This window comes from Chiloscyllium plagiosum, chromosome 21 (genome assembly GCF_004010195.1).
Source record: "Chiloscyllium plagiosum isolate BGI_BamShark_2017 chromosome 21, ASM401019v2, whole genome shotgun sequence".
Taxonomy (NCBI): Eukaryota; Metazoa; Chordata; class Chondrichthyes; order Orectolobiformes; family Hemiscylliidae; genus Chiloscyllium; species Chiloscyllium plagiosum.
Genome location: NC_057730.1, coordinates 5,677,016 through 5,704,177, shown reverse-complemented (window position 1 = coordinate 5,704,177; position 27,162 = coordinate 5,677,016). Strand labels below are relative to the sequence as shown.

The 27,162-nt window shown below is 37.4% G+C and overlaps 1 protein-coding gene across 1 annotated transcript in view; it reads left to right on the top strand.

Annotated features, from left to right (window-relative positions):
• Positions 1-19,585, top strand: part of ubald1a (UBA-like domain containing 1a) — a 20,783-nt gene extending 1,198 nt beyond the window's left edge. Inside the window, exon 3 of the mRNA XM_043711139.1 lies at positions 18,067-19,585. Within this exon, the coding sequence (XP_043567074.1) occupies positions 18,067-18,360 (294 nt within the window). The 3' untranslated portion in view covers positions 18,361-19,585. The remainder of the gene's footprint in view (positions 1-18,066) is intronic.
• Positions 19,586-27,162: the final 7,577 nt, after the last annotated feature.

The following is a 27,162-nucleotide window of genomic DNA, read 5'->3' as shown; positions in this document are numbered from 1 at the left end:
CCACCCGGATGAACCTCAATGTTTCTCTTCCCCCCCCCCCCCATGTGTTCGTTGGCAGAGTTTGTCACCGTCTATGTTTTGATCGTAATGTTATGGTTTCCGCTCGCCACGTTCACCCTCGCATTGAAGATCACCGGCGTATGTTTTCTTTTTTTCTATCTCTTTGAAAATGTGCCGCTGTTGTGTGCATCCCCCTTTTTTTTATTTTGTCTGTTCGCGATCTTTTTGTCAACTCTGCGATGACGACGAACGTTTTTCGAGTTGTTGCAGCACCCACTTCATGTGTGGTCAACGCCGCCCTTTCCTGGGTTTTTCTTTGAAAGGAGCCGTGTGGTATATCTGGCTGTTGCTGTGTTTGGCCTCATGCTGTTCCTAACGTATTAGATGTCAGTTGATAATCTATTGTATCTGTTTTAAAATGCATATTGTGCCCATGTGCCGATAGATAATGTGGATTTTCGGAAAGTTTTTGTGTGACAAAGTACACATTGCCACATTTTTCTGCCAGTATATTTACAAATGAAGCGAATAATATAGAGGCTGGATTTGTAGAGATGCAGATTGTGTTCAGAAGGTCGGAGATTATGAGGAAGCCATGTTTGATCTGAATTAGTTTAACCTAAAAAAAATTGCTTGTTCACAAGCATGTGGCAGAATCCTTATCAGTGTTGCTTAACATTGTGTTGGTAATCTGCATGGCAGTTAAAAGTTTTTTTTAAGCGTTTTTCGGTACATTTTAGGTTGAAAGAGATAACTAGTCTGTTGACAGTGTGGAATGTATTGAGCCAGTTTTTTTAAGCGTGGGTGGTACACCTTATCATTGGCTAACTATTTAAAAATGAATATTCACTGTCATAGTCATCCTAATCTGACGCAGTCCCATTTGCCAGCATTTGGTCCATATCCCTCTTAAACCCTTCCTATTCATACACTTATTTATGTCTTTTAAATGTTGTAATTGTACCCATCTCCACCACTTCCTCTGGCAGCTCGTTCTACACACCACCCTCTTTGTGAAAACGTTACCCCTATGGTCCTTTTTAAATCTTTCACCTCTCACCTTAAACCTATACCCTCCAGTTTTGGACTCCTCCACCCTAAGAAAAAGGCTATTTACCCTATCCATGTCTCCACAAGCCCCTGATGAGGGAGCAGCGCTTAGAAAGCTAGTGCTTCTAAATAAACCTGTTGGACTATAACCTGGTGTTGTTTGATTTTTAACTTTGTCCACCCCAGTCCAACACCGGCATCTCCAAATCATGTCTCCCATGATTTTATAAAAACTCTTAAGGTTATCCTTCAGCCTCCAACACTCCTTTTTAAAAAAAAAAGCCAGCCTATTCAGCCTATAACTCAAACCCTCCAGCCCTGGCAACATCCTTGTAAATCTTTTCTCACAGCAATGTTGTTTAAGCTTCTGAATGAAATCAGTAAATTCTGAACAAAACTATGAGCCATAGTACTGTTTGCTTTATTTCCAACTTATTTACTCTCACTTACTAGTGGACTTCCAAACGTACAGTCTGAACAGTTCTAGTAAAATGTTTGATCATTTTCATGTCTTTTCTTCTAAAATGCATTAGTGTGTTAGGAAATCTTAATGAAGTGATCTCATTAATTTTATTCCTTGCACTGTCTACAGATGGGCAATTGGGTTATGTATGGGGCCTCATTTCCATTGAATCACTACTTCCAGCTTTCAAAAGACAATAAGTGATTATGCAGAAAGCTATTGTGTCTAGAGAAAATAAGAATAACAACATGGCTTTGCCTGAGTTTTATTTAAGGAATTGGTGGTGGGTGTTGGGCCATACCATTTACTGTGCCCTGATCCATGTGTTTGTGTTGTGATACAGCAGTTTTTCCACCCATCCCCCATATGACAATTCTCTCAAAAACAGCCCTCCATGTAAACACAGGCATTTCCCACTTGTCAGGAAGTTGAATTAAAATGGATTCTCTATGAAACATTCATTGTATAGCTGTTAAAGTTTGCCTCAAGAAGATCAATGTTGTTAGAATAAGTGGTTGTTGATTCCACATTTTTGATTTTTTTAAAAATTTAAAGAAATAATTTTAAAACTCGCAATTTCTTTAATTTATATTCTTTAGAGTGTGTGAATCTTAATTGTCCGTTTAAAAATTTGTGGTGGTGTTAGCTTCAATTTGTTTTTTATGTACAAACGGTCAAAAAATTAATATCAGTGCTGTTGTACTTTGCCTTCTAGTAAAATACACATTTAAAATGTATGATGGTTGTTAAGCAAAAGCTTTAAGGAGGTAGGCCAAATTAAAAGCTTCCTGTGATTGGGAGATTGTCCAGCACTTATAATTTTCAAAGAAATATTTTGAATTTTGTCCTCCTTGAGTCTCTGGTATGGAAAACTCTGATTTCTATGAATAGAGGTCTTAGATCTGGAAGTGATATCCGTAGTTATTCAAGAACCAGATGTGACCTGCCATTTCAATTGCATCAGATATAGCCAAACCTCAAGCAACCTAGTCTCGTCTGCCAGGCCAGGCTGAGATTGTTGGAAATCAGACGTTAGTGGATGCAAGGCTGACAAAATGAAAGAATTGATGTGATCACCATTCAAATTTTTTTGCTGTGAACAAAGCAAAACATATGCTTAATGTTATATTGGCGTCAGCTGCTTTTCATTGACATAAAAATATATAATCAAAATTGTGGAAAAAGATGGGGTGTGCGTTAAAGTAGAAACTGTTACTATAAACAAATAACTCTTATGGAGACATTTTGTAAAGACAAAGAACTCTCTATATTTACAAAATGCCAGATGTTTGGGTTTAGTTTCTGCTGATAATTTTTGGATATATGTTTGTGTTCTTTTTGTTTAAAAAATTTTGAAGGTGAATTTGGGATGGGAGTTTTGGAATGGAATGATTTATCCTCTTTTATTTTAAATTAAACCAGCTTTTTTTAATGTAATGGGATAAATGATATTCCATAATCAAAATTTGCTTGTCTTTAATTTCATTTTTGATTTTAGCTCCCTTTTTTAAATTTAAAACCTAACATCCAAGGGAAATAATTGAAGATGAATTATGTTTCCACTTCAAATTATAACTTTGCCCTCCTGTTTTGAACCAAACAGATCAATAAGTATTAACTTTTTAACAAGGTTTAATTGTTCAGTTGACTACTGGGTTTTAGTGAGACTCCAGTGTGTTTTAAATTCTTGAGAACTTTATTTTTAATTTGAAATTCACCTTTGCCTGTTGCACATCCTTTTGTGCTTTGAGTAGTGCAGGTACATGCTCCCTTTCTGAGAGCTACCTTTTATAAGTATAATTTGAGTGTATCACTGGACCAGAAAACACAATATTGAGCTGAAGTTGCTGGTATGCTGCTTAGATTATCGGAGTATTTGGGAGCCTGCAGTTAACTTGAATGACTTAAGCCTCTTCGTATAATACATATTTATTTTTACTAAGGAAGCATAATAAGCTATTTTTCCTCATTTTCATTACCAAGTTTCTCCCATTGCTGGTCTGAAGACATTGAATTATATACCAGCAAAGAATCAAAGCATTGGACAATCTTTCTTTCTGGAAATTAATTGGTTTTGCGTGTGAATGTCTACTTAATACTTGACGATTGGAAGGGCAATAGTTAAACCATATTCTATCCTCGCACAATGTGCACAGATTATATTTTTTCTTATCCCAGGCCACTTGGATTGACTGTACTGCTCCTATTACTGTTCTGGCTGAAATCAGATAATTCTGATTTATTGTGAAGTTTGGATTCTTCAAGTCATATGTTTTAGTTACTTGCAGAATAAACTAAATAAAGTGAAACAGTCTTCAATTAAGAGTCATTATTTAGTATTAAACAAAATACATTTGTATGTGCACATCTTATACAAAATCAGTTTTTTGGAGTGAATAATTACATTTTGCTTTAGATCAGTGGAAAAATATGACTGCAGCAAAGGCTTATTCTGGATCAATCATGTAAGATAAACAATTGAGTATGAATGATTAATAATTTTGGCAACCTTTAAATAAGAGCTGTATAACATTTGCAGTGTTATTATGTTTCCCTGTTTGGGAGGATGGTGGGACAAGTCAGGAAGTAGAGGATAATTGTTAAAAATAAATTGTTTGAATGAGATGGGATATTTGTTATGTATGAGTTAAACTGGCATTATGAGTCAAAAGTTGATTCATTTTAACAATTCTTTGTACAGTTTTGGAAACTAATTAATTAACCTGTAATGGTGTGAGAAGAATAGTTGTCTTTTTATAGCAGCTAAGACTAGGTCTGTTGACATGTTTAATATTGTCTAAAAATGACTGAAGTTCATGTTCAAAGTATATTAGTACATGGTGGATGTGTAATGTTGGATAGCAGAACAATTGCAATATTGCACATTCTCCTTGTTTTATGAAGATATTTTTGGGGTTGTAATGTCGTAGGCCTTGTGTTTAAACTTTGTCCTGCTGGTGTATGATGGCAGACATTTTAAGCAAGCAGCAGCATTAAACCCTTTTATAGAGGAAACATACTGGGTGAATTCCAAAGAATGAAGTACTAAATGATGTAAGAACGTATAACTGGAGGTTCAAGTCAACTATACGGAGTGATTTATCTTTCTTAATTTACAATTGTTTTGTTTTATCGGTCCAGGCATGTTTTAATTATATTATACCTTTTCTGGATTTTCAAAGATTCTTGTGGTATCCCTCATTGTAGAGGTGATGCCTTTTGTAATTTTAATGTTGATTTTTAAGTTAAGTATTTTGTCGTTTATTAGTTCTCCACATTGGAGCTAAAAGATAAAATAGGGGACAAAATTGTACTCAAAATGTTAGTGGGGGTGGATGTAGCATGTATTGAGGAAGATGAAGGGAGCAAGAAAGGCTTGTACCTAAAAACAGAACTATCTAGGACAGAAACGAGTCAGCGCATGAGGGAACACATAGTGAGTAACTTTCAGAGCAGTAGAAGACTGGAAATATAAGAGCATATCAGGCAAATCTTGAGTTATCCCTGTAATTTCACATCTTCGACTAAAAGGAAGGGCTGTGGTATTGAACATTCTTTTACTACTTTAAGAGACTTGTGGCAACAGTATGAAATTTAGTATGTTACAACATTGTTGAAAACAATCTTCTTGAGTGATGGCTCAATGAATGTATCTTTGGGAAGCTGTTTCAGAGGTTTTGATGTACCTACTTTCTTTGTTTTGTACTAAGGAGAGAATGGACCTAAAGCCCACAGCCATGTTTATATCATAAATAATCAGAGCATGCAAGGGAGGAAAAATGCTTAGACCGTGCACACAGTTTTCAGGCCAAGTCAGAAATCAGTGCAACAATCTTTGCAAACATTTAAACCCACAATTTTTCTGGATCAGACCTGATTATGTATTCATAAAATTTCCTCATGTTTATTACACCAGTTATTTGGGGATCAGTATTTGGACAAATGGGATATTTGGAGTTAAACAGAGGTGGCATTTTCATGGCTGAATGTTATCTCTATTCTACATTCAAAAGCCCCCATTTTATGGATAGGTTAGTGAAGGTGACACTGAAAGAAATTTGACAGAAATAACTTTCATTTACATAGCATTGTAACAGGCTCAGTGATTCACATGAAATGAATTATCTTGAAGATATCATAAGCAGTCAAATATGCTAGAGAATTTGTAGATTACAATGAAAAATATTGCACTGTTTGACTATGCAGAGGTGAGCTGAACCAGGTGGTAGTCCCCATTTGTGCTGCTTCCTTAGTGCAGAGGTCCTTAATTGAAAATACAGATTTTGCTTAGAGGGCACAGCAATTCAGATATGATAAGAATATCCACATGACCTTGCACAAAGCATCCTGAAAATCTCTGCATTCCACAAGTTCCCATTCAAGGCAGCTTACAGCACTTTGCTGCAGGATGGCCTTGTAGCTTAAGCAGAGCACAACTTGTAATAGCTGTATTCCTATCTATACTGTGTATCACCAAAAAAGCCTGTAAAATAAAGTGTATGTACCTGAAATGCTATCATTACTGAAAGTATGAGCACATAGGACACCAAGAATAGGACAAGGTGAACTTGGAAAACTTATCCAAGATGGTTCATATAATCCTTTGTCACAGGGTCCTTCCCAGCAGCGAAGGAGGCCATTAAACCTATGAAGTCTGTGCCAGCTACCCACAGAGTAGTCTAGTCGATCACCCCCTTCTACCACTTCCCCACAATTTATTTCCTTCAAGTGTATTCCAGATTCCTTTTGAAGTCAATTTTTTCTGCTTTCACTACGCTGTAATGAGCAGGTTTATCACTTGCTGCACTTTGTTTTAGAAGGTTTCCTCATATTTCCCCTGCACCTATTGGCCAAAACATTACTGTTGTGCCCCCCTCGTTGTGCAACTCTCAACAAATAGGATGAGACTTTTCCCTGTCTATCTTATCCAAGCCTGTCATAATCTGATACACTTCTAACAAATCTCCTCTCAATCTGTCTTGCTGCAAGGAGAACAACCCCAGCCTTTCCAACTTAACCTCGTGACTAAAGCCATCTGTATCCATAGAACGATTCAGTTGCATATTCTCTGTGCTTTTTCAAAGATTTTCACATCTTTCCTAAAGGTGCAGTAATCAAAACTGGACCGAAAACTAATTGGAGCCTCACAGGAGCTTCATACAATATAAACTCAGAATAATTTTCCTTTTTTTTTGTGCTCAGTGCCTTGATTTATTCAACCCAGATTCTGTATGTTTTACTAACCACTCACAACCTATCCTGCTGTCTTCATAGATTGAACACATACCCTGTGTCCACTCTTTCAGTTGTGGATTATGTCTGTTGCTTTACCCTATCCCTTCTGCCAAAATGCAAAATTCGCTGTATTGCATTTCACCTGCCACTTGTATGTCTAGTCTGCTGGCCTGTCTAAGTCTTTATACAATTTGGGCCTTTACTGTCTACTCATCCACATTTGGCATTATTGGCAATTTTTGCGATTTTTTTCTATATTCCAAGATCCAAGCTGTTTATGTATAGCAAACATTGCAGTGGTCATAGTACAGTACCTTGCAGAACACCACTGTCTGCCACCCAGTCCAAAACAACAAATCTATCACAACTCACTGCTTTCTGTAGTTGAACTAACTTTATCCAAATAAATACTGATCCTCCTAATCCATGAACCTCCATCTTGCCAACCAACCTTTTATGCATTTCTTTGTCATATACTTTCTTAAAATCTTATACAGACAACATCATTACATGCTCTTGGTCATTCTTCCCTGTTAGTTTGTCAAAAAAATCAATTAAGATTAGTCAAATGTTATCTGGCCTTGTTAAAAATTAGTGAAATCCACCTAGTTTATACCTGACACATCTCTTCATTTTGAGATCTCCATAGTTGTTACCATTTCTCCTGTTCATCTATGATTCGGTTTTACCCTGACTAATTGCTTCTCTTTGCATTGAAATCAGCCCCTCTTCCAGTTTAGATGTTCGCTCATGTCTTGCCCCCAAGGCCGGCACTATATCGTCCACGTTGATTTCTGGGGAGACAGCACTTAAAGGGAAGTCACACAACTAGCACTGTAACCTATTCTTGCTTTTCAAAAGATGTGCACAAAATGTATACTAGCTTGTACTGCTGCAGAAGAAGCTAACATCTTTGCACAGCCTACATTGTTCACTGATATACTATAAGCACAAACATAGTTATACTGGGAATTTAGGTAGTAATTGTCAAGAAGAAGGATCAGGTGAAACACACAGCAAAAGTGGGAAGAACAAAACTTCTTGGAGGATCAAGTTGCATCTTTCCTTGGGTACAGCATTTTGGAATTCCATCTACATTGTGCCTTGATCTATAAGGATACTTATCTGAGCACTTATTTACAGAAAAGACTAAAACCCTGCAAGTATTGATGTAGCATGGAGGAATTCACTAGCTCTGCTTTACTTCAGTCCATCGTGAAGCACATAGTGACTGTAGAGCCTTTTGCTGCAGAGTTCTCAAGGAATAGATGTTTCAAACCCAGTTGGATTAATTTTGAACCCAATCTACAAAAGGCTACTTTGTTTATCTGGGTTCAACACCAGGCACCGAATGGAATGAGTTATTGTTCAAGATTCTTTGCCCTTAGTCTGCTTGAGTATGTGATTACATGCTAAAATTAATACCTATTAGCAAGGCTTGGCTTCTCAAAAACATTTTTAAGTTAGAGTATTGCTAGCAAAGCCCGAGTGTGTTAACCATCCCTAATTGTATACACAAAGTTGCTATCTTTAACCATGTCAATCCCTACTATGGATGTAGGTTAGCTCGCTGAGCTGGAAGGTTTGTTTTCACACACTTTGTCACCATACTAGGTAACATCATCAATGAGTCTCTGGTGAAGCACTGGTGTTGTGACCCACTTTGTTTTTATTTAGCTTTCCTTGGGTTGTGATGTAATTTCCTGTTTTTGAGGGTGGTAAATTGAGTCCAGGTTGATGTGTTAATTGATAGTGTTCAGGTTGGAGTCCCATGCTTCTTGGAGTTCTCATGCATGTCTCTACTTGGCTTGTCCTAGGATGGGCATGTTGTCCTAGTTGAAGTGGTGTCCTTCACAACCAGCCACAAAAAAGAACATGACTCACTCTCACTAGTATCCTTACATACAGGTGAGAAAGGATACCACTTCAACTGGAACAACACACCCATCCTAGGACAAGCTAAACAGAGCCACGCAGAGAATTCCTAGAAGTATGGCATTCCAATCGCAACTCTGTCAACAAACATATCGACATGGACCCCATTTACCACCTTCTGTGGAGGGAAAAAGAGCAGGAAGTGACGTCACCAAACGAAGGAAACTTAAACACATAATTGGAAAGCGGCTCATAACACCAATGCTTCACTGGAGGTTTAGATGACAAATTGTCTGAAAACTAAACTTCCAGTTCAGTGATCAAACTTGCATCCAGAACCTCAACCTGAGCTACAAATCTTCTCCAAACTCGCTAATCCCTGCTAAGTAGGTACACACTCAGTGCTGTTTGGAAAGTAGTTCCTGAATCTTTACCCAGGGACAGTGAAGGAATGCTGATATAGTTCCATGTCATGAGGTGAGTTATTTGTTCTAGAATTCCTAGCTTCTGACCTGCTCTTGTAGCCACAGTGTTTATGTGGCTGGTCTGTTCAGTTTCTCATTAATGATAACCTCCTCCATAAAGGAAGATGGTTGTGATTTTTAAGTTGACTACTCAGCTCCAGCACATTTATTACAGAACTTCCTCAAAATAATGTTCTGGGCTCAACCATCTTCCAGCTGCTTTTTCAATTTTCTTTTGGTAAGGTCAAAATCGGTGGTGATCACTGATAATTACAATGTTCACCGCCATCATGGCTCCTCATGTACCTCAGCCTTCGCTTTCCAGGACCACGACAGTGTTTAAGTTTGGGTGGATAGGTGGCAAGTTAAATTTCTGGCTCATGAGTACCAGACAATGACCATCCTTAACAAAAAGTCTAACCATCTTCTGTTTCCAATCAATGTTACCATCACTGAATCCTTTACAATTGACATCTTAACTAGAAACTGAACTGGACTAGCCATATAAATACATTTGGTTACATAATAGGTTAGAAGCTAGGCTTCTGTGGCAATTGACTTCACCACCTGACTCTCAAAAGCCAGTGTGGTGGAACACACTCCATTTGCCTGGATGAATGCAACTTCAACAATACTCAAGAAGCTGGATAATATACAAGACAGAACAACCCACTTGACTGGTCCACCATCTTCAACATTCACTCCCTTCATCACCAATACAGTGAGTACCATCTACAGGATTTGCTACAACAATTTGAGACTTTCTCCACAGTACCTTCAAACCTTTACCCCCCAAAAGAACAAGAGTAGCAGATGTATATGAATACCACCTGCAAGTTTTCCTTCGAGCTCCACAATATCTTGTTACTAATTTGTTGTGTAATGTAAACATCACTTGTTTGTTCACAGTTGTGAGCTGTCACCTTGAACAGCTGAAGTTCATATGATGTCACTGTGCTGTTAGGGAGTTCTGAGATTTTGTCCCAATAACACTGAAGGAATAGTGATATAATTTGAAGTCCCATCCTGCCCTGACTCTGAACTATATTGCTGTTAATTTGCTGGGTAAAAATCCTGAAGTTCCCATAATACCACCATGGGTGTACCTGCACCATAAGGACTGCAAATCAAAAAGACATCTTCTCAGGTAGTGGAGATGGGAAACATATATTCTAGTCTAACAACCACAATTTGTATAAACTTAAAAACAAACACTTTTCATTTCTGAATCAGTGCTTGTCTGATCAAAGTTCGGAATAAAATCTGAAGCCTAATATTGAGTGGAGATGGATCTGTTTGCCTTAGCATAAGTATACAACTATACAAGTTTCCTGCCTTGTTAAAATTATTGCTTTTGACAAGAAACAAATTGTGCAAATCACTGCAAATGATCCCAGAATGAGTTGCAGAACTGCCTTGTGGTCCGGCAGAATGAATTAAAACTTACCTTCATGTGAAGAAGTTCCTTCTTACGCCTGGCAGGTAGGCACCTCCATCTCCTTCCACTGGGGGACTATCCATAAGAAGAGCAAGATTAGGAAATCTAATTCATACGTTACCACCAAGAGGAAGAACTGGGATTAAATGCATCAAATCATAAAGTAATCCCATTTTATTTGGAGAGCAGCTTTTTCTGCAGCTTCATTTTCAGGTGAAATGATGGTTAGCATTTAGAGATTTTATTTGCCTGTTTTACTGATGACCTACAAGTTTTTCTGATACTGTAAACAACAATTTGCTTGATTGTCTCTGATAACAGACACTTTCACTCTGTTCTGTTCTAAAAGCCAGGAAAACAGCATCCAAAATAATTCCATCTAAAAAGCATGTGACTGTTTATTGCAATTTGATCATGCAGCTTACGTTTTTAAGACTGGGTTCAAATGAGCACAAGCAACACACTAATGTATGAATGAAGGCCTTTTTCATAAGTACGAATAATGAAGTTCACACTCTGATTTAGTTGGGAGTAAATAATATGAGCACACAGTACATATGGAAACATTTAACAGATGAGTTTGCACCAGGAACTGGATGGAAGTGATCAGTGCCCATTTTTTTTCCCTCTCTAGCTCAAGATTGAATCTAGGCAGCAGAATTGGTACCACTTGTCAGAAAATCCACATAGATTGCCATATTAATCACCCAGTGCATCCTACGCTTGTTTGAAAATAATTCCATCCTTTTGTCTGAAATAACAACAAAAAATATTAAAATTAACAGATAAAAACAAAATGTATGAAAAACATCTTGGGTCATGCAGCATCTTTTGGAGAGAAACTGGTTTTAATGTTTCAATTGATCATTCTGCCAATGCTTGGTGTTACTTCTAGCATTTTTATTCTTATTTGACTTCTGGTTTCTGCAGTAATTTGCATTTGTATTACTGAAATCAACAAAACTGTTTCAAAATTGATCACTTTAAAATCTGTGCTCAATCACTTAACTAAAGCCTAAATTACTTAAATTCAAATAAAAATAACATTTCTATCATCAATCAACTCTTATCAGTAATGGAACCATCTAGATGAAAAACTCTCTGGTTTAATCCTAAATGCTGGATTAATTTAGTACTGAGGACCTAATGTGGTCTGCATAAACTCAGATCAGGGAGGATAAAATTCAGCAAAGGTTTCAGTGTTCGAGATTTCAACTAGAGAAAATCTTTCTGGCAGTCTGCTGAGATCATAATCAGAACTATCTGGGAATGCAACTCTGAACCAGATAGAAATAACTTGACTACCAGAGATGTTAGGCCACATCATGGAAACATAAATTTAAGAGGTCTTAAGTACAAACCCTAACTTCCTGCAATGTATTTAATGCAGCATTTTATTAACTCACTGGGAGGTTGACAGGGAGATGCCATTTTCATCTGGTTGACTGGAGCAGTACAAATGTTCCATCTGTTTGAGGTAATTTACAATCGAAGGGGATATCTGTTTCTTAATGAACATTGCTGGACAATCTATGTACAAATGGCACCTCTTGCATTATACTTGTATCTTTCCCTCAAATTCTGACCATTCGTGTTTGTGATATGTTAAAATGAACCATGGTGCCTTGCCTCAACAAATGTCATTTGATTAGGGCAAGGGAGGTGTAGATGCTTCTGTTGATTATTTTTTATTTGGATTTCACTTCCATTCTCAATTTTTAAAAGTAATGTCAGCACACTTCATTCATTCTTGTTGACTTTGTGTCATGGGAAAATTAAAGCATTTGCAAGGGAGTCCTGCAAATGTCTTGCAATGTATAGCAATGTTTTTTATAAAAAAGCTGTGTTTACATTACTGACTACTCTGTTGTCACTATACTTTCGTTTACTGGATTGCAAAGTTCTCCACGCCTCAATGCTGCCCTATCATTGACTGGAAAAAGAACCAGTTACACCAGTTCTCTTGCTAATTGAAGTACTCCACCTTGTTACCTGACCAGCAACTGCTAGATTATATTCAATGATTGCAATTGGGTATGAATGACACTTCCAGTCCACCTCTGCTGAGCTGCATGGCCATCTGTAGCAGTTGTGTTTGTAAATAAGTTTTGAATTCATAAATTCCTCACTTCCTGTAACATTTCAATTGATTTGATTGCTAAATTGTCACTGTCAGCAAATGCAAAATAATTATTGCCACATGCTTAAAGTTTCTACCTGTCTCCTTACACATTTGGGTCCAGTTCAGAGAGTGAGGCAATCTGGGTATGATCTTTCTGGGTTAGGGTGGAGTCCCATAACAGGACATAAAATTTACATGAAAAATTTCCTCAGGCACAGTCATTTTCAGTGCTATTTTGAATTTAGTTGCAGTTACATAAACACTCCACTTTGGCACTTGAGTTGCACTAAAGAGTCATATACAGTCATAGATGTACAGCACAGAAACAGACTCTTCGTTCCAACTCGTCCATGCCGACAAGATCTCCTAACCTAATCTACTCTCATTTGTCAGCACATGGCCCATATCCCTCTAAACCCTTGCTATTCATCATCCAGATGCCTTTTAAATGTTGTAATTGTACCAGCCTCCACCACTTCCTGTGGCAGCTCATTCCATACACGCACCACCCTCTGCATGAAAAAGTTGTCCCTTAGGTCCCTTTTATACTCTTTTCCCCTGTCTTTTGATGGTTTCCAATCCATTCATGATTTTTTAAAAAATAAATGTTATGAGGTGAAACTGATAATTATAGCTACAGTGCCTCCTTTTTTTTTATATACCTTCCATTCAGCCTATATTGAATTATTGACATTATGTGGAAGATTTGGTAACTGATGTTGTAGAGCAGATTTCAATGAATATTGGCCATTCTGAATCCATGTAGAAATTTGTAGGAAAGCAAGTGTAATTAAAACTATAATAAAATCTAATTTTGAGAATATTTTCATGTTTGCAAAGGGAAAGAAGGGTTGTTTTACATTAAAGTATTAATATTTTCAGAATGGCCATTAGCAGCATAAGCTTAAAAATTCTGTTTCGGTATGCTGTTACTTTCATCAGTACATTAACCAAACTCAAATCAGGCTTGTAATAATGCACTCTACTATAAAAAGTAAATATAGGTACAATGTCCAGATAGCAGCCAGTTTTCCAGTTGTTGCCCCAGCAACAAGGAAAGATTAGTGTGTGATATTTGTCCTACTGGGCTGGTGTGAATTTTACACTGAACATATTGTACTGTACTTGAGCTGCATGTAAATGTGATTTTGAAATTTCAAGACATAACAAAACTGGTAGGAATCTGTTAGGATTGAAAATTTATGCATCTAAGTGTTTCATCATTCTTATTAAGACACACATCCTGATGCTTCAAATAATTATCTTATCCTAGCCAAAACATTGTATATTGCAAGTTGACTTGTTTAACACAAATATTTTCAACCTGACAATTTTGCTTTGAACAAGCCAAGTGTGTAAATGCTGTTCCTTATGTTTCGATAATTGGGTAAAGATTCCCATTTCATACTAGTCACGTAAATTTACTGTGCACAAAGTCCAGATCACTGAAGATCTAACTGCAGCCTTGCATTCAAAAGTGCATATGTGTATTTTTCATTCCTATGTTAATAGTTATTAACCATACATTTTAAGATGCAAATTAAAATGCAAAGTGATTTACCCTACAATGTAGTTAGAAACCGATTTGTGTTTATTCAAAGACTAAAACAAGTTGTGTGTTCACAGAAGTAATTTCCATGATTCTCAAAATTGCTTCGGGTGGGATTGGGGCAAAGCCAGAATCACCTTGGATCACCTGAACCCAGAGGCAATATAACATAACATTAGGCTTATTGAATTATTTCACAGCTCACTAAATTGGCAAGCAAAAGTTTTGGCAAATCCACATACGTCCATTTTATATTGCAGTAGTACAACTAAATCCCATGACAAGCAAAGTAGAAGAGAACTTCGAAAGCAGAATGGTTTTGCAGATTTAATACTGAACATTTATAAGATGAAATATTCACTATATGTTTTCTTTCTTTGAAAGTCTGATAACTATAACTCCTGGGTATATCATGAACTTAGCATCTTTCATCAAACATCAATTTTCATTTCTAATTCGAATGAGCATTAAATTATTGAACTGTTACAGAGTTAATCAATAGTTTGACATTCATCTAAAGCAGTACAGTTTACTTTAATATTGATTGTCTATTTTCATATTTCTTTTAGCTAGTCCTGTGAATTGTTGCAAGCAATCTTTAACTTTCTTGTTAATGAACGTAAATCCTAAAGTTAAAAATCATACAAAACCAGGTTCTAGTCCAACAGGTTTAATTGGAAGCACACTAGCTTTCGGAGCGACGCCCCTTCATCAGGTGATTATCACAATCACCTGATGAAGGAGCGTCGATCTGAAAGCTAGTGTGCTTCCAATTCAACCTGTTGGACTATAACCTGGTGTTGTGTGATTTTTAACTTTGTACACCCCAGTCCAACACCGGCATCTCCAAATTGTAAATCCTAAATGCAGTCATTTTACATGTACGTGCTGCAAAGTAGTTTATCACAGATCAAAATTTCCAAGAGTTCCTCGAAGAGTGGAATTACCAGGGTAACCACTTAACATTTATTTCATCAAGCAAATTTTGAGGCTTACAATGTACTGCGTTCGAGTCAAATAATTTTTGCAAAGAGCAGTCTCCTCCACCACCAACACGCCATCACCAGTTTTCTGATTGCAATTAGAAAATGCTTTCCACTTCTCACCTTTTCTGATATATGGATTACAGTTCCATTGGTACCAGGTTACCATTTGAACATACTTACTACTGATGTTGCTGCTTAATGATAGGCAGTCAAAGGATTTAAGATGTGGGAGTGAGACTATTGTTTGTTTTTGCATAGAATAAATACCAACATTAGCTAGTTAAACCAAATGGCTTGTTCAGTATTATAAAACATTTCACAGTATAAAGTGTAGTGAGATTTCTTGATTGGAGAGAAAATTGATCTCAAGTGCATTTTCGATTGGGGGTCTAGATAATGATCAGAATCAGGAACTCTGACAGGCTATTCCTTTCTTTCATTTTCTCACCTATTCCCTAAACATTTAACATGTGCTACAGATAACATCTTGGGCTTTCCTTGCTTGTTTGTATTGTGCACGTAATTCATTTGCCCATTAAGTATTGTAGCCACATAACAAAACGTTTCCAATACATTCCTACTACTCTTTCCCAAATGCTTCCAGTATAGATTTTAATATATTTCTGAGAACCTGTCAGAATATAAGTGAATAGCTTATGTGGATCATTGGAGTTCCCTTGGACATATCATTCTCATCTTCTGAGATTAATAATATTAAAGTCTATTTATTATTAAGCAATTGGTGCTTTTGTTACCAAGTCAATTTAACTTAATTCAACTCACTTAGTCATAGAGTTAAAGAGCTGTACAGTATGGAAACAGACCCTTTGGTCGAATTCATCCATGCCAATCAGATATCCTAAATTAATCTTGTCCCATTTGCTGGCATTTGGCCCATATTCCCTCTAAACCCTTCCTGTTCATGTACCCATCCAGATGCCTTCCACAGTCCAAAGATGTGCAGGTCAGGTGAATTGACCATGCTAAATTGCCCATAGTACTAGGTTAATTAGTCAGAGGGAAATGGGTCTGGGTGGGTTACTCTTCGTAGGGTCAGTGTGGACTGGTTGGACTAAAGGGCCTGTTTCCACACTGTAGGAAATCTAATCTAATCGAATTGTTGTGATAGTATAGTATCCACCAATTCTTCTGGCAGCTCATTCCATATATGCATCATCCTCTGTGTGGAAAAAGTAGTCCCTTGGGGCTCTTTTAAATCTTAGGTCCCTTCTCACCTTAAACATGTGTCCTCTTAGTTTTGGACTCTCCCACTCTAAGGAAAATACCTTGTCTATTCACCCTATTTGTGCCCCTCATGACTTTACAAACCCCTATAAGGTCACCCCTTCAGCCTCAGGCGCTCCAGGGAAAATAACCCCAGCCAATTCGGCCTCTTCCTTTTAGCTCTAACCCTGGCAATATCATTGTGAAACTTAAAAGGGTTCAGAAAAGATTTGCAATGTCCATCTTATAGCAGGGAGACCAGAATTGCACACAGTATTCCACAAATAGCCTAACCAATGTCCTGTACAGTTGCAACATGCCCTCCCAACTCCTGAACTCGATGCACTGACCAGTAAGCATACCAAAAACTGCCTTCACTATCCTGTCTACCTGCGACTCCACTTCCAAGGAACTATGAATCTGCATTCCAAGGTCTCTTTGTTCAGCAACACTCCCTAGGACCTTACCATTTAAGTACATATGTGCTGCCCTGATTTGTCTTTCCAAAATACAGTACCACTCTTCAGCCAATTGCCCATCTGATTTATGATCTTGTTGTACTCTGCAGTAATCTTTGCTATCCACTGCACCTCCAATTTTGGTGTCATCTGCAAACTGACTAACCATATCTTTTATATTCACATTCAAATCATTTGTGTAAATGACAAAAAGCAATGGATCCAACACCGATCGTTGTGGCACACTACTGGTCACAGGCCTCCAGTCCGAAAAGCATCCCTCCACCACCACTGTCTTCTAGTTTGGAGCCAGTTCTGTATCCAAAAAAAATTGATGTTTTAGTGTAAACAATACAGTCCTCTTTTGAGTTGGTCGTGTGGTTAACCTTTGAATGGCAACAACGATTTTTGAAGTTTTGGCTACAACTGTTTACTTGGGCAGTATGACGTGCTGTTCAGCCAACGTAGTAATGTTCATGCTACTTTTACTGTTTTTGTTTTGAAGCAACAGAAAATTTGCTATGTGACTGTATAAAACTGTGGTGTCTCTTTTACCCTACCTCTGAAGGTGTGCATGCCTTTCTGGTGTACATTTCCATGACTGTTTCAGGCAGCTCTCCAGCTACTTTAGTGCTGACCCTGGGTATCTCTGTTCGTGTATCTTGACTGCTGAAGGTGAATGAACCATTGATTGAGTACATCTATGCACAATGAGGAAGTTCTAATTTTTTTTCTATTATGAAGATATCATGCACATGATATCAGTGATTTAAGTTCTAGCTATCTCTCAGATTTCATCCAAACAATTTTAACGACCTTAATTTATCATGACCATAATATTTTATTTGGAAATAGTTGTGGCTATCGCTGGTTAGTCTTTATCCAGTTATCTCTTGTTGGTTAAATATTTTGACATAGCACAAATCCAGTTTGGCTTTCAAAAGTTATGTACATTACATGCTAACAGTAGGTGTGAACTTTCTTTATTATTTGCTTTCCTTTTTCCTATTTTAGGAGGAATTCTTGAACCAAGCAATTGCTAGCCGTAAATATTTCACTTTAAATGTTTTTAAAATTTGATTAGATCAAATCAATTATGCTATTAAAGTGACTAGTTTGATTTGATGCTGTACCATTGATTCACTACTGTTAAGTTATTATCATTTAATATGTATGTTGACTTTGTCTTTTTACTTTTACAGATGTGCACTCCAGCTAACACACCTGCAACACCTCCTAATTTTCCAGATGCACTTACGATGTTCTCAAGGCTGAAAGCTTCAGAAAGTTTCAACAGTAGTAGCCCGATTGCCTCGATGGCAACATCTCCTCCTCCTCCTGTAAACTTCAATTCAGGTTGGCCCATGTCTCCTCCAAACCAGCAGGGCATGTGGACTCCAGCATCACCAACTCCACATACAGGCTGGCCAGCAGCAATGTCCCAACAAACCACCTCAGAACAGAAGGTTAATGTTGCCATGGAGGCTGAAAGATGAGGCCTAGTTATGGCCTTGTAGATGAAACGGGAGAAATCTTGCATGGGTCAATATGAAATAGTTTCTGTTGTATTGTGCTGCAGCTAATCTGAACTGAAGGAATACAATAGCGAAGATTCAACTTTGTAGCAGAAGAATTATGGGTCCAGCAATTTTCAAAACCTAGCCTTGTTTCTGGAGTTTGCATGTGTGTGACACAATTAAAAGACTTTCAAGACCATCAACTTGACTTCAAAATGGAATTGTTAACTTTTGAGAAACTTGTTTTTGATCGTTGACCCTTCAAAAGGAACCTATCAGTGGTTAGCTGCTATATCAGAGACAACCATGAAGATCACTAATGGTTTTTAAGGATTACTCCATAACTTTTTTTTTGCAGTAAAATTGTGGCAGTTGTCTAATGAATTACAGGGTGGGAGTGTACGGAGTTGCAACAACGGACAATTTAAAAAAAACTTTAATACAGGGATTGCAAATTAGGTTTTCGAATCATTGTTTATCTTTGTATTTGGTTTGTGAATGAGATTTTTTTTGGGGGGGGAGGGAGACCTAGGAAAAGCAGTCAATAGTGTACTGGCTGCAGACAGACTACTACAGTAAGGTTTTAATGTTTTATAAAAAAAAAAGTGCCATTGCATGATACTGTACATTAAAATATAAACCTTGAAAAAAACCAAGTTTAAAAAAAATCAAAAAAAAATGTGTTTTGCTACTCTTAACAACCGTGTGATAGAATTTAAATTCACTTTAGCAACCGTTGCAATGGATACAGGTTTGTCTTTTTTTGTCAAACTTGGACTATATAAATTTTTTGTACTACGTTTATGCACAGACAGGGAGTACCGATTTATTTCTAGAATTATTTTATCACCACCTCTTTCATTACTGTCCTATGCTGTCATGTCCCTAATTCTGGAATGTTTATGGTCAAAGTTGACAAAACAAATCTTTGCACAAATTGTTTCCTTTACTTCTAAATGGAAATTTCACACTTCTTAAGGATTGCTTGTTCTGAATAGATTGATTTTTTTTTTGGTGTGGTAACTGTTCCACAATATTTGTGGAGTACCTGATGAATAATTAACTTATCTTTGTGTTGCTAAATATTGTATGTACTAATGGTACTCTTCCTGTACTGATCTTATATTTAACCTTAGCAGGTGGTAAGTATGCCATCAGTTTAAAAAAATAATTCTGAAGCACAATAAACTATAAATTGAAATGATGTGTATGTGAAGATTCAGTTGTTTAGTTAGACTCATTCCTAAGCAGCAAGCTTCCTTTGTCCCTACAGCAAAGCTGGTTCTGCTAAATAGGAGATGCTCAGCAACCTGCAAAAAGCAAAGGGACCGAAGGGTCTGTTTCCATGCTGTATGACTCTCTAACACTAGAGTAGAAAAGTGTGATGCTGGAAAAGCACAGTAGGTCTGGCAGCATTCAAGGAGCAAGGGATACGACGTTTCAGGCATAAGTGCTTTGTCAGGAATATTTTCTAATACTCAAGCCCAAAGGCTACATGCAGCTGATGTAACCTATTTTGATAGGTTTGTTCTTTAGTGCAAATGAGCAAGTTGCAAAGTGGCTTTTAAATTTTTGATAACAGCATAATTGTAAGTCCCAACATCTTAAACGCAGTGTGTGAGAGGGGTCTGTAGTATAGGGTGACATAACCATGCAGCTGAAAGTTTGTGTGATATAAGTGGTATGAAGTTATCAAAATAGTACAAAAATACTTTATGATTAAATAATATACTTGCTAAACAATTTATTTCTGACATATACATGATACATTCTCATTCCTATTATGTATTGCATTTTTGGGTGACACAAGAATGTTGATTCTGTCATTAATTACTACATTATTTGTAGGGGATACTTATTCAGCAGGTGTGTCAACTAGCTTCCATTTGCACACCTATTTGAAAAGACTTTTGAGGACACCAAGTTTCACACTATGGAATTCTGAATTATTTCTCTTTTTTTTGTTTATATTAGGTCAAATTGAAGCATGTTAAAATGCAAGTTTGCAAATAATCATCACCACTAGGAACAAAGTACTAAGCAAGAGTATACTAGTCTCCAGGGCCTGATGGCCTACATCCTATGATTTTGAAAGAAGTGGCAAGAAAGGTAGTGGATCGACTGGTTATAATATTTCAAAATGCCTTGGATGCGGGAAAGGTTCCAGTGGATTAGAAACATGCTAATATAATGCCCTTATCCCAAAAGGAAGGAGGCAGAAAGTAGACCAGCTAGTTTAACATGTCATTGGAAAGTTAGAAATCCATTCTTAAGGAAGTATAACAGAACATTTGGAAAGTCAAAGCATATCTCAAGTCAGCGTAGCTTTCTGAAAGGTAAACCGTGATTGTCGAATTTGCTAGCGTTCTTTGAAGATGGAACAAGGCAAGTGGATAATGGGGATGCTGTAAACATAAAATGTCTGGACTTGCAGATGGCATTTATAAGGTGCCGTACAAAATGTAGATGCACAAGGTAAGATCACATGGAGTTAGGGATAATTTTTTTAGCTTGGATATAGGATGACCAACCAACAGAAAGCAGAGACTTTGGATAAATGGATCTTTTTTCTGTTCAGCAAGATGTAAGTAATGAGGTGCCACAGGGTTCTGTTCACCGGTCCCCAACTATTTACAATCTAAGTTAATTACTTCCTTGCAAGAATAGAAAGTACTGTCGCCAAGTTTATAGATGACATTGAAGCGGTGGAAAAGTAAGTTGCTATAAGAAATTTACAAGTGGCTAGGTTAGGCAAATAGGCTGAAATTTGAATGGAGTTGTAATGTGGATAAGTGTAAGGTTATCCATTTTGGTTGGAGGAATAGAACGGCAACTTATCTAAATGGAGAGATAAAAACCGAAAGAACTGTGGTTCCGAAACAAAAGTAAACTTGTTGGAAAAGCTCAGCAGCTCTGGGAGCATCTGTGAATTAAAATCAGTTAATTTTCATGTCTGAGAAAGGGTCACCAGACCCAAAACCTAACTCTGATTTCCCAGGGGCTGCTAGATATCCTGAGCTTTTCCAGCAACTTCTGTTTTTTATGTAATTTGAGTGCCTTAGTGCAGGGGAGTCTAGGTGTCCATGTGCATGAAGATGCTAAAGGAATAGACAATGAAAGTAGGGAAGCGTTGCTGCAGTTATGCGAGACATTAGTGAGACTGCACCTGGAATATTGCATAGAGTTTTGGTCCTCTTGAGAGATGTAGTTGTGTTGAATGGCATTCATACAAACTTTACTAGATTAATACCAGACGTGAGGGTGTTTGCTTATGAAAAGAAATTGGTAAGTTTAGGCCAACACTTACTACAGTTTAGAAGAATCTAAGGAGATCTAATCGAGATCTCAAAGGTGCTAAAGGGGATTGACTAAGTTTATGTAGAAAGATGTTTTCTCTTGTGGGGCAGTCTAGATCGAGAGGTTGTAGTTTTAGGATAAGGGATGGCATGTTTAAAACTGAGATGAAGAGAAATTACTACTTAAAAGGTTGTTTACAACGATAGTGGGTGGTGGATTCTAGGACAGTGAATGAATTTAAGGATAAGAGATTTTTAATTAGTAATGGGTTGAAGGATTATGGGAAATGGACGGGAAAGTGGAGTTAAGGCTGAGTTGAGATCAGCCATGATTGTATTAAACAGTGGAGCAGTCTTGAGAGGGTGAATTTTCTCTTCCTCCTCCTAGATTTTAAATGTTTCAATTGACTGTCATATGAAATATGAATCTCAGAGCATATGAGATATTTGATTTTCCTTTATTTCTTTTTACTAGCACTTAACAACTATTACAATGTGCAGTACTACCAAAACACACTTTGTGCAATGGTGGCGTTGTTTGACCTTTTGAGTAAAGTGACACGCGTTAGGAAAGACAGCACTCTAGAGTATTGCACTGGCTTCCATATCTAGATGTTTGAAAGCTCTAGCTTTCAGACAATGTGTTAATCTTAATATCAGGTACCGCACCACAAAACACATTCTGTTACAGAAATCGTACTAGTGACATATGTTACATTTTTGAATGTTGCGCCTCTGCTAAGTTGTCCATTTAAAGCCGATTTCTGAGGCTAAATTGGGACAGAGCATGAAATGAAAGACAGCTGGAATTGCCCCATGCAGCTAGTTGACTGCTTTTTCACTACCCCAACAGTCTTGCATGCACATTGAGTTTCCTCAGTCCCTCCTGTCAGACCTTTTAGTACTGACGTTTTTCTGAAATAATTTTAACTAGAGCTACAGACATTTAGAAGAATCTATGGCTGTTAGAAAAGTTTTAGCATTTCCAGTATGTAAGTGATCAAAGACTTTGAGTACTAATGGCATAAAGTTTGGAGCAGCTCTTAAATTTCAGAATAGATAGTTGTGCAATACAGATGTAGAGCACAAAATACTGCCATAATTCCACTCAGCTGGGCTTTTCATACTGGTTTTTGACTTGCCTTATATGAAATGGGGTAAATCAACAGCTGTGCACAGTCTTTTTTTCCCAAAAGTATAACATTTGCAAAACTACATTATAAAGGATGCTGGGAAAGTTTTAGTTGGAAGGTCAACATGAACATCCAAAGGCCATTCAAGATGAATCATAATGTGTGCTATCTAATAAACACTCACTAGAAATACAACCTAGTGCAATCAAACTTTGCAGTGCTGATTTAAATCCTTTGCATTGTAAATCACACTGATCATGTACCCATTTAAGCAGTTTAGTTAAAATCTTCCCAACAAAGTGTAAAAACCTATGGAAGTAAATTTGATGGTCTGAGTTTTCTGTTTCTGCATTGAGAGTATAATTAGTGTTTTGAAAGACATTTGGATAGGTACGTGGATAGGAAAGATTTAGTGGGATAAGGAGCCAAATGCAGACAAATAGGACCAGTTTAGTTGAGGAAACCTGGTTGACATGGACAGGTTAGGCCAAAAGGTCTGGTTCTGCACTGTATGACTATGATTCCATCTCACAGGAATTCTGCTGCTGCAAGAGATTTCAGGTGAATTTTTAAATCTACATTTCCTAGCTTTCTTGGAACCAGAATGAATAAGAATGCATCTTTGCCCCATCACCCCACAAAAACTGAGATGGAGCTCTTTCCAGTGGAATGCCTTAGGCCTAGCCCATACACCTGTATGTTTGGTTATGGGACTGAGTCCAGGCTCAATAAAAGGCCCTAAATTGATTTATACCCCCTCTTCTGCCTTTACTCAATGCCATGGAATGTTTTGTGGCATCATGGAGTCATATAGCACAGAAACAGAGATTTTTGGTCTAACCAGTCCATGCTAATCATAAATCCAAGCTAAACTAGTCTGCAGTTGACCCAAATATTTCTTATTTATGTGCTTATCAGGAAGGTCTTGTGACCCTATGGGGACTAGCTTCATTGTAAAGAGCTCCTTCAATGATTCCGTGTCATCAGAAATGATGCATACTGGTCTGGATATGGTGGAGTTGAATCCACCAAGTCTGACTGCTACCATGGACGAAATGCAAACTACAAATCATAAAAGTTTGCTTCAGGTGTCTGTTGTGCACTAGAATGCCACTTTTGAATGCTAAGTTGTATGCACAAAGCAAACTTCATAAGGAAGGGATATACTTTTCACAGTGGCTTCTTCTGTACAATTTGAGTTTGATAAGTGAAGCTGCTTATAAAGTAGCAGTGACACAACCAAATTTGTCATTGATGCAATGATAGGCAGCATTGCAAGCAGTACGGTTGCCAATGTCAAATTAGTGATCATGAATTGAATGGACAAAGCTAGCAATTGGATTTCAACATAGGCAGGAGGTAGCAAGGTGGCTCAATGGTTAGCATTGCTTACAGCACCAGTACCTGGGTTCGATTCCAGCATCTGGTGACTATCAGAGTGGATTCAGCACATTCTCCCCGTGTCTGTGTGGGATTCCTCCAGGTGCTCTGGTATCCTCCCACAGTCCAATGATGTACAGGTCCGGTGGGGTAGCCATGGGAAATGCACAGTTACAGGGACAGTGGGGTTCTGAGTGTGATACTATTCAGTTTATTGGTGCAGAGTCAAAGGGTGGAATGGCCTCTATCGACACTAGCAATTCTATGATTCAATTATGATTTCATCAACATTCTCCTAAGAATGATTGAACAGGTACTTTCTAAATGATGAGCTAGAAACAGAGAAGATCCATGTGCATAGACTATTAAAATGCCACGATCGAGTACAAAAATAAGATCAAAAGGCTAATTGAATGCTGGCCTTTACATATAGAGGAGTCAACAGATTGTACCATTCAAAAAGTAAGGTTCTGGCAGTGATTACAGTGGTAATGTCACTGGATATGTTATCCAGAACCCCAGGATAATGTCAGAAGGCATGGTTTCCAATCCCATCATGATAGCTGGTGAAGTTTGTGTTCGATAATCTGGAAATAAAAGATCGCCAAATGGTGATCACATAACCACTGTTGACTATTATTAAAAACCCACTGGTTCAGTAAATCTGTCATCCTTATCTGATCTGGCCTACATGTGACTTCAGACCAGCAGCAATATTGGTACGCAACCAATTTGGTTAACCCTTCCCTAGCCTCTGGACAGTTTGGAATGCACGAGAAATGTAGGCTTAGCCCATGCCACCCTATACCCTGTAAGATTTTTAAAATTATTGCAGTGTAATCTCACAATAGGCAATAAGAAATGAGAATGAGCCATAAAGTTCCGTCCCATCAAAGAATTCTGCCCTGATTAAATTCAAGAGCAAAATCCTATGTAGAAATTCCTTCCTAGCTTTGTTAACTTGGAACAATTATTCAATTCTGGGTTTCTGCCCTCACCACAAACAAAATCTCTGTTTTAAAATGTACAGGAATCACCATTTCTTTTTGATGTATATTTAATTGTTTGCATCTATGCCCATAATTCTTAATCCCACACTCAATCAGATATTTCTCGAGTTTGAGAAATGTGTTCATTATTTGTGTCTGAGCAAAAAATTCCAAGGGCTTTAATTACTTGGTAATTGCCTTTAGTGGGTTGGAAGAAATTCTGAGTGTCATGCCATGACATTTAGTTTCCTGATCTGCCAAATCTCAATCTTCAAAATAAATGCAAATTGGCATAAATAGATTTGCAATCTTAGCATTAATCGCAATTTCAACATTGTAACTGAGTTACAAGTTGATTGCTTTTCACTACCTTACTTAAAATTGAAAACATGTAACTATTTTCACTAGACACTGGTTGGATTTTGCTACAAAGAACAATACACCTTTTTAGTACAGTTTAATTGCTCTCTGTCTGGTCATGGTTTTCACTGTAATCTAGACCAGAGCTGTCCATAGGTGAAGGGTAATGCAGATTACAGGACTTCATAACTTTGTACATTTCAATTCTGAATATTAATTTCAGAATGGGTCCTTTTCAGGATTTGGATTTTGCTAATTGCTATATCTGTTGCTTCTACATTTTTTAAACTTGGGTATAGTACTTAGAAAGCAAATTAATTTTAACTTTAACTTAACCTTGATGTTAATTATTATTTGTGTTAAAATTTATTCTTAACAGGTAAGCTTAAACAAATACGAGAAGAATATATTTTCTACCGTGCTTATATGCCATTGGCTACTTGCATGGTTTGTGGCATGGTCGTTCAGTGGTTAGTACTGCTCCCTCACAGCGCCAGGGGCCCACATTCAATTCCAACCTCAGGCAACTGTCTGAGTGGAGTTTGCACATTCTCCTATGTCTGCGTGAGTTTCCTTTGGTTTCCACCCATGGTCCAAAGATGTGCAGGTTAGGTGGATTGGCTGTGCTAAATTGCCCATAATGTCCAGGGATGTGTAAGTTAAGTAGATTAGCCATGGGAAGTGCAGGGTTACAGGGATGAGGTAGGGGAGTGGATCTAGGTAAAATGCTGCTTACAATATTGGTGTGCACTTGATGGGCCAAATGGCCTGTTTTCCACACTATAGGGATTCTATGAGCAGCTCTTTTCTATAGGTGGTAAACAGCGGACCCAGAACTAGGCCTTGTAAGTAAAAATGCTCCCCACGTTTTGCTACTCTAAGTAACAATCCATAACCTCATTTCTGTTTTGAAACCAGCACGCTATCCATTCTGCTGATTATTCCTTGACTTCACCTTAGTCATGCGTCTTTCATTGCAATCCCTTATTGAACACACGACAAAATCCAGATATACTAAATTACTCTTGCCTTTCTTTTACTTCAGAAATATCAACATTGATCAAGTGAGACTTTGCCTTTGGAATTTCAGGCTGTCTACACTGTTTGGTTTCTAAATATTTTTCTATTTCATCTTTTAAGTAAAAATTTGGTTATCTTTCCCACTGCCAACTTTAAACTAACTAATATATAATTTCCCTGGATTTATTTACATCCCTTTTTAATATCAGAATCATATTTGCAATCTCCAAGTCCTCTGGCACTACTTGAATTTAAAACAAAATATATGTGTAATTTTTTTTCTCTCTTTCACGGGATGTGTGAATTACTGCAAGGCTACTAATTGTTGCGTATCCCCAATTGCCCTTAAACCGACTGGCCTAATAGAGGCCAAGGACAGTTGGAGTCTAAACTTTCATTTTTCCATCTTTCCCTCCCTTTAAGATACTCTTTACAGCCTATAAGGGAATATTAGGATGTGTCAGAATTCTTGCCTGATATTGCACCTATGAAGTGGGATGTTTTAATACATTAATGGTATTTATGTAAATGTAAGTTGTTGTTGTACAGATATCAGCCTCCTATCAGAACATGAGAATTATCATATCCTAGTCAGAATATGTC